The sequence below is a fragment of the Mytilus edulis genome, chromosome 9 (genome assembly GCF_963676685.1).
Source record: "Mytilus edulis chromosome 9, xbMytEdul2.2, whole genome shotgun sequence".
NCBI classification, from domain to species: domain Eukaryota; kingdom Metazoa; phylum Mollusca; class Bivalvia; order Mytilida; family Mytilidae; genus Mytilus; species Mytilus edulis.
In genome coordinates, this window is record NC_092352.1 from 82,841,055 (window position 1) to 82,849,656 (window position 8,602).

The 8,602-nt window shown below is 30.6% G+C and overlaps 1 protein-coding gene across 1 annotated transcript; it reads right to left on the minus strand.

The window, feature by feature from the left end:
- Positions 1 to 316: 316 nt before the first annotated feature.
- LOC139490468 (uncharacterized) lies at positions 317 to 7,758 on the minus strand. Its single transcript, XM_071277246.1, has 3 exons — positions 7,430 to 7,758; positions 2,517 to 2,666; positions 317 to 1,028 (listed from the first exon to the last, which is right to left on the minus strand). The coding sequence occupies exons 1-3, from the start codon at positions 7,716 to 7,718 to the stop codon at positions 379 to 381; spliced, it is 1,089 nt and encodes a 362-aa protein (XP_071133347.1). The 5' UTR covers positions 7,719 to 7,758; the 3' UTR covers positions 317 to 378.
- Positions 7,759 to 8,602: the final 844 nt, after the last annotated feature.

Genomic DNA, 8,602 nt, shown 5'->3' on the forward strand with positions numbered 1-8,602 from the left:
AATGCATATCTATTAAAGGTATTTGATGAAAGATATGTGAGAATATATAATATGTAAACCAAATTTATGTAAATGAAACACATAAATACAAAATTGAATACTGATATCTGAAAAAAAAGAAAAAAAAACCAGTACCAATTTGGTGAGCCTGAAATGTTTTTCTTAATCATCGGAAACGCTCAACCCCAAAGCTTCAAAAGCATTGAACGTATAAATACTCGAATAATACTCAGCTTAATGTTGATGACACAAAGGTTTTTTTTTCAAATGAATAGCCGACTCATAAAATGTCAACTGTTTTAGTTATTGTTCATGATGATAGTTAAGCGAATATATGTATTAATCACGTAAATAAAGGCACATATAATGGCAGCGCATTTAAGTCCAGTGCAAATTAAAACTGCCTGTATAGTTTTTTGAAGTCATAATTTTCTGTGATACTTTGACTTGTGATGGATTAAATACTCCAAATATCAGACAAAGGCGCTCATTAGAATCAATATTCTGAAAAGTGAAAAATATTTTTCTGTCGCGGATAAACGAAAATTCATCTCTCTCTCTATCTACCAAGAAACCAAACGATTCGTTAAATGTAGAACCAGCTTCGTGACTACTTAATGTAAATTTTAAACTATCCAAATTTCCATGTTGAACTGACAAACATATCTTCCTCAACTCTGGGCATGAGTATATGTTCAATGACCAGCCACCAACTGTCTTATCCCCAACCAGCAATAGTGTGTCAATTTTATTTCGTTCTGCAAGTGCAACTTCTAAAAGTAAATGTGGTTCGTCCATTAAATCAAATATTTCGTACTGAAAGCTTATTTCGAAGTATATTTTAGAATTTTTGTCCAAACAAGTGTTTCCAATGGCTCCGGTGTAGTTTTGTAGTTGGTTGGCATCATTCGGGTTGTGATTGGTTTCATCGCTAAAGTGGTTACTGATTACTTTGTTGTCAGATGAAAGGTAACAATACCGGTGAAGTGTCGATTGATCAAATGTCAAATTAAACTTGTATTGATCATCTGAAATTTACATTTTGTCATTGTAGGTACACATTAACAAATATGTTGCTTTAAGGGCATACGATACAGTTACAGGGGAGGTAATGACGTTGCTAACGTAAAATTTTATTTTTGCGACGTCAAACTATGACATATCGGGAACAGATGCATTTTTCGACTGATTTTTATCATTCAAATTGATTTAATTTGAAAACGAGTGCATAGACCTCTATTTATTAAAACAACATATTGTTTCATTTTGCAGGGAGATTATGTGGACCAAATTCTATAAAACTGTAAATAGTGCAATATTTTTTTAATTTTGATAAATATACAGCAAAACATTACGTTTGTTTTTTTTCAATTCATGACCATTTGATAAATATGAGTTATTTCTGAATAAAAAAATCCATAAATATTTTAGAATATTTATAAAATACAGAATTTACAAATTATCTAACAAAAAAATAATTGAGTTTATCTTTTAAAACAAAAAAATTATAGCTTTCTTTTGAAAGGGAAAATACGGCCACAAATCCGAATTTTGAGCAAATATACAATATTTCTACTCATTTAACTCAAAAAGTAGCACATGAAGGTATATTATTTATTACATATTTGATTAAATCAGGCAAAAAAACGCCTATATGGAAATTTTTATCAAACTGTAAATACGGGATCAAATCTGTATCGTACACAGTTACTGTTGCATAGGTACTATTTCGGTACTAAAGCAATGCAGTACTAGACATTAACTTTTAATATTTAGTACCTTTTCTTTACTAAGACTATAATTGTAATATTTAGGTACTTGTATTTTACAGTACTTGATTTGTACTAAATATTTTGGTACAGAAATAATACAATATTCCATGTCTGAAAATCATAACTTTAAGAGATTTGAAATAAAAAAAACTTTTAAAATGCTGAAAATGTAACGGTAGTAACCAAAAATCTGTAGTACCTAAATTTCAAGTACAAATAAAGTACTGTAAAATACAGGTACCTGAATATTACAATAATTTTAGAGTGACAAAATAGTACTGAATATTAAAAGTAGATTTCAAGTACTACAAATTTTTAGTACAGAAATAGTACCTATGCAAAAGTAGCTGTGTATGCCCTAAAGAGCTTTATACATAAATAAGATATGTAAATATTGTAACATGAATTTTATAATGCTGCATAGTCCTCACCGAATATCCTAGCACTTCATATTCAAATGTTGAGAAAGACATAAATATCAAAAATGAGAGTTGAAGATTAAAAACTAATTGCAAAAATACCTTAATATAAAACACAAAACATTGAGGGATTTGCAATCTTACCATTTATTTGACTTTTTTAATGTTAAAAAATTTAACTCTTAAAAAAAGTTAAACAATTTGAAACCTGACAGTAACAAAGCATTTACCAATTGGCCGAATGTACCGAATAATCAATTAATATCCTTGTGAAGATAAAAATATGGTTCTTCTTTCGTAATTTAGATGTTCAATCTATGTTTACCTGAACAATCTTTATCTTCTATGGTTTCGTTCTTGTGGCAACTATGTTTAGGTCCGTTGTATTTCCTAAACCGATACTGCTTGCCAAATATTGTAGACGGTGAGCTCACTGTCCAGAAACTCCAAGCAGACCATAAGCACTGAGGATTGACTGAAACAGAAAGATAACTTTTACAGTTGAACTTCGAGGTGATTTGATAATCCAGTACTTATGTGTATGCTTATGGCGTTCCAGTTTTGTTAACAGAAATAAAAAATGTACTGTATTGGTTGGTGTTAATCGTTATTTTTTTTTCTCATTATGACCAGTTTTGGAGCTCTTTTTTTTATGGAAGGTGGGATCGAGGAAGCCATAAACGACTGGTGTTGAGATGCAGAAAACTGACAATCCTTGTTAATTTACTTGAAAGTCCAACATACCTCTTTAAAAAAAACTCAGGATCACCAAACAATTATCAATGTGAATGAGGTTCAATTAAAAAGATAGCCGGTCATACATCCCGCCATTGTGCAATTGTATAATGTAAAGTACCTTCTTGGAACCAAGAGAACTCATCAAATAAAGGAGTGAGATTGGAACTAGGTAGACTTCCTTTATTACAGCTAAATTTTTTTCATATCTTGCTAAACTACATATCGATAATTCAAACCCTACATTGAAAGAGGGCTTTGAACATTCAAAATCCCTTGATTAACAAGCTGTATATTACTGTTATACATATGCTAAAAATGTCTTTATTTAGTAGTTAGTAGTTATAGTAACCAGACAATATTCTAAAATACAAGCGAACAATTGTAAGAATATTAAAGTTGAAGCCATTTAAAATCTGAAATTAAAAATGAAAAAAATGACTATTATAAAGATTTATATAAAAGAAAAATTGAAGAAATGACAAAAGCAGCAAACTTTTTCTGTATAAAAACGTAAACCCTTCACTTGAATCAAATTTTAACTTATTGTTTAAAGAATTTTCTACCAGGAATATTTCTACTAGACTTCGTATAAGTGACCATGGTCTTGAAATTAAAACAAAATGGTCGTTACATTAAAATTCCTCGAAAACAAAAACAATGCAAAACCTGCAAAGACATCGAAGATGAATTTCATTTTATTCTCAATTGCACAACAAACTAAACGAAAATATCAGACAAAATTTATATAATGATATACGATTAGACGATGTCCATTTAATTCATTTCCCGGATGATCAAAATTTTATGTTTTAAACCCGATTTCCTTCAGACATATTAGAATTATTAGTTTCTTTATCATGTTTATTAAAAGCTCATTAGAACTGAGTAGAGAGGTCTTAATGTAACATGGATATCAAATATTGTAATATTACGAATTTCTCCCTAATGTTTTTGTGCCTATAAGATTAACTTTGATTTGTATATTATTTGTTTTTAATTTGTTGCTTAATGTTTGTTTAAACTTGTATTTCCACAAACATTGTAAATGTTTAATGGCAATTGATAAAATTATAGTATTCATAGTTTTATAGTGATAACGATTAGATTACAATTATGCATTCTATTTTTTAACTTTGTTACACATTTTCAATGTGACCAGGTTTAATCCACCGTTTCTACATAAGGAATTGCAATCACCATGTCAGTAATGTGACAGTTGTTTTCAATTCGATAATGTGTTTGAGCATTTATTGAGCATTTGATTTTGCCATTATATAAAGGACTTTTTGATTTTGCCATTATATAAAGGACTTTCCGTTTTATTGCGAAATCAGCACGTTACAATTGTTTATTTACATTTTCCAGATCAAAAATGCGCTCTGTAATGATCGTAGGCAGCCAGTTATAACGACAAATGGGGATTATTAACTCATGGTTCACAAATTATATCTAAAATTTAAAAGGTTGAGATGGAGAGACTATACCAGTAACTTTGACTAGCAACTACTCAGTAATGTGATAATGCTTTATCATTTACATAATTGAAAATTGAATTACATCTTAAGGATGTTCGTTTCTCTGTTTCAAAATAACAAGCTTTTTAAAAGATTGCTATAAATTGACAACATATAAACATCAGAAATAGAACCAGTTGTCCTTGTTTTCGAGATATAAGACATTTGAAATTGACGAGGTTTATTTACCTTTAGCATTGGCACATTTTCGTAACATAAACAAACACAAAACAAAACAACTTTTAAACACTGTTAATGTTCCTCCAACCGGTAGAACAAAGTTGGACTAAGTGGAGCGTCCATTATGGTTTTGCCGGATGATTGCAACCACGTCATGTCAGAAGGGAAACGACAAACCCTTTACCTGGTGTAAACATAATTGAACGCTCTATATACTTTAATAACCCTTGCAACAACTCATTGGAGAGATTGCAGGTGGCCTATTCCAGGGCAAACTATCCAAACAGCCTTTTTCGAAATGTCCACGGACTTCATATCATACAGCTTTCATTACAGGACCTATCTATTGCAATCATTGTTAATTTAATTTATCCTTAACATGTACGAAATATTCGCCACTCGACGTTTAGCAACCGACAATTGATCCATCAACCACTAAGAGTGATCATTGAACATAAAGCTTATCTCTCAACCTCAACATTGTGAACAGGAACCTGGTTTTTGACGATGTATGATTGTGCCAGGTCTTATGATGTCTAATTAGTTATCAAAGGTACTAGGATTATAATTAAGTATGCCAGACGCGCCCAACTCACAATGATTGCCAGTTGTCTCACCGAAAATTGGTAGTTCTTCCGTTGAACATGAGCTTCCTGTATCCACAAAATCTACCAATAAAATGCATTTATTTCTCCGTTTTACTAAATTTCAATAGGTGTTCATGTTAGTTTTGTAAATTAGAAGCAAAATTGTGTATGTGCATACTAATTATGAACCACTACACACGATTATAGTTTTTTACACTTTTAATGACGTTGCTGTATGAGATATATTCTTAAGAAGTGTTTGCCCTATATACTAGTTAGGTTATAGTTTGTATAATCTTTTAATCGGATTTTAAGTTATGTGATCATTTTATAAACGCGGTTGGTTGATATCAATTAAATCGGAATAATTATTTACCCACAACTACAAGCCTTAGTGCTGTTTCAAATGATAACGTTTACGGTGCAGCTTTTTAAGGGGTGTGTTATAAACAAGATGAAGAAGCAAGAATTAATGACTGTTCAGATATAATTGAAATAAAAAAAAAAATTAAAAAACCTTAAGATAACTTTAAAGGAAATGATCAAAACAAAAAGCATCGCAAGTATAACCAAATCTGTCTATACCTCAAAGAATGCCCATTAAAGGAAATCAATTTTCTAGAGAATATTTGATTAGGGCAAGGGGGTTAGGATCTTATTGTTGGTATAATTTCATAGGATAAAATTATGTCAATTCATGTACATTTGCTTTTCAGCGAATAAGAAATTAGTACTTTGACCGATATCTCTTCACTAGCAATATTGAAATAGATTTATGTGTTATATTTTTTATCTACTACAAGTAACTGGGATATAATACGACCATGAATCTGCCCTTTTATAATGAATTGCATAAATAACATATACAATTTGGCACGTATTCTCCTTTCATTTTGCAATAGTATAGAAATAAATTATTGTGCAGGTTTTTGGTCATAGTCCAACAACATTTCATCATTCTAAAAAAGACTGACGTTTCATTCAGGAAGTACATAGACTGTTTAGTTTCATTGAGTTATAAAGCGTGTGTTATTGTACGGTACGGTTCAGTTTATCTTATATCTGTAATAGTTAAAATCCATATACTTTGTTTTAAATTATCACTGGGTCAATAAATACTGATAGTTAGCAATCTTTAACATTGTATAATTGTGACAAATAGTATGAATGTATAAATACTACCACTGCGACGAATGTAATACGATATTTCTCCACTCGGGAGAATTTACTTTTGAAATGTAAAACGCGAGGCGCGTCGACCGTTTTAAATATTTAAAATTTAACTGTCGAGAATGGATATATTTTGTTTGCACTACATTTTGTAGTATAATCTATACAGTCACTGATGAGTATTTTGTAGACGAAACGCGCCTTTGGCTTAAATATAAAATTTCATCCTGGTATCTATGATGAGTTAATTTTCATACTTATTGACGATATGCAGACCAAAACGAACCACACATTGATTAAATAAAAAAAATCAAAAGGTCTGGAAAAATATAAATGTAGTAAGAGTTAAAGAAAATCTTGTAATAGGTACATTCCAAATTCCTTTAAATTAAGTATGTTTATACATTTAAGTATTGTAACAAGTTTTTGGGAAAGTATTTTTAATAATTTCATAGGCTCAAATTACGTTAAGAAACATTATTTGCTCATGATACTTTGTTTAGTTTATCCTTCCAAAAAACGTTGTGTTGACGACATTCAATTCATGCGACCAAACATAAAATGAAACCTGTATTTTGTAGCCATTCTTCTGTCTGTATTGAATTGATATTTTTTTCTGGAATCTTGTTTAGACATAAACAAAATGTATAACGCAGTAAACATTGGTGAATGAATACTCGAAATCTTTAATATTGTATAATTGTGACAATGATATGGTTAGGTACAAATGTAATGATGTATGTTGAAACAATAATTTATTTTTTAAATTTGGATAAATGGTTTACTACTTGAATGCGCTAAAGTAAAGCATGTTTAAAAAAAATGGAAAATAATTAGTAATCTAATAAAAAGATGCAACAACGGAAAACCAAAAGCCATATAGACAAAGCACACAAAACAAAAATTAAAGACAAGAATGAAACCGCTTCATTTACGTTAGTATGAAACCAGTTATTTTTGAAAACGTTTCGAAAAGTTATTTATAAATAAACTTGTGTATAATATTCTTTCGAAAAGGTCGTTGTATGAAATAAGAAAAAGATATATACCATCATCGTTTGTATCACAAGTCCATTTTGTGATAAGGCCGACAGTAAGTCCTACAAAGAACAACCCTGCGATTGCACCAATGATACACAGCAACCTATGTTTATTTAGATCACCACTTTTAGATCTAAATGAAAGTCTTTGCACAATCGAACGTCGTTGAGGAGGTTTTAAATAAATATCAGATACTCCAGCCCCAACAGGCGGATTGGGTAGGTTGCGATGATTGGTTGACACTTCGTTTTTAGGTTTTTCAGGTAATTCCAAGTATATATTATCTTGAGCCGCCATTTTGTCAAGAAACTTAATAAGAAATACGACGTCACATGGTATCAACCATTTTTATTATGTCATGATAATATTTTAACCAAAGATTGAATAACAACTGTACAAAAGATTTAAATACCAACAGCATACATGTCATTGATTATTCTGTAGTTTATCTTCAAGATCATTTTTTACACTACATGAATATAACACTAGAGAATAAACCCTAAACGGTTCGTCAGTAACGACATTTTAAATTTCAATCTCGCCAATTTCAGAGAACCCGGCCACTATCATGGTTTTTTTGTTTGTTAAATGTATTTATAAATGTATTCATCTTATGAATAAATCCGTTTTCAACTGCCTTTTTATAGTTTGTTTTAATGTTTTACTGTTATGGCACTGTCCTAGGTTGCCAGGACGATTGGGATCCCGTAAATATGCTTAACCCTGTCAAATTCTTTATTTATGTGCCTGATATATGTCAGAAGTATATAAAAAGTATAATCACAAATTACTGTACTCCGAGGAAAATTGAAAAAGGAAAGTCCCTAATCAAATGCAAAATCAAAAGATAAAACACAATAAACGAATTGATAACAACTGTACATGCATTTTTTTATGTAGAAAATGGTGGATTGAACTGTTTTTATAACTACATGTAGCTAACTCTCTTACTTTTAAGACAGTCGCATGAGATTCCATTATAATATTCAGTGGTTGTCGATTGTTGCTGGGTTACATATTTCTGTTTCGTTCATTTTTTTGTGAGTACATTAGGACGTTAGTTTTTCTTGTTGAATTGTCTTACATTTGTTATTTCTGGACCATTGACAGCTGACTATGCAGTACGGGCTTATTGTTGAAAGCTGTACGGTGACCTAGAATTGTTAATCACTGTTTGGTCT

Coding starts and splice junctions, on each gene's coding strand:
- LOC139490468 (XM_071277246.1), bottom strand. CDS start 7,718: ATGGCGGCTCAAGATAATATATACTTGGAATTACCTGAAAAACCTAAA. Junction 2,667..7,429: donor TTGTGATACAAACGATGATG/GTATATATCTTT, acceptor TTTCTGTTTCAG/TCAATCCTCAGTGCTTATGG. Junction 1,029..2,516: donor AGAAGATAAAGATTGTTCAG/GTAAACATAGAT, acceptor TGTAAATTTCAG/ATGATCAATACAAGTTTAAT.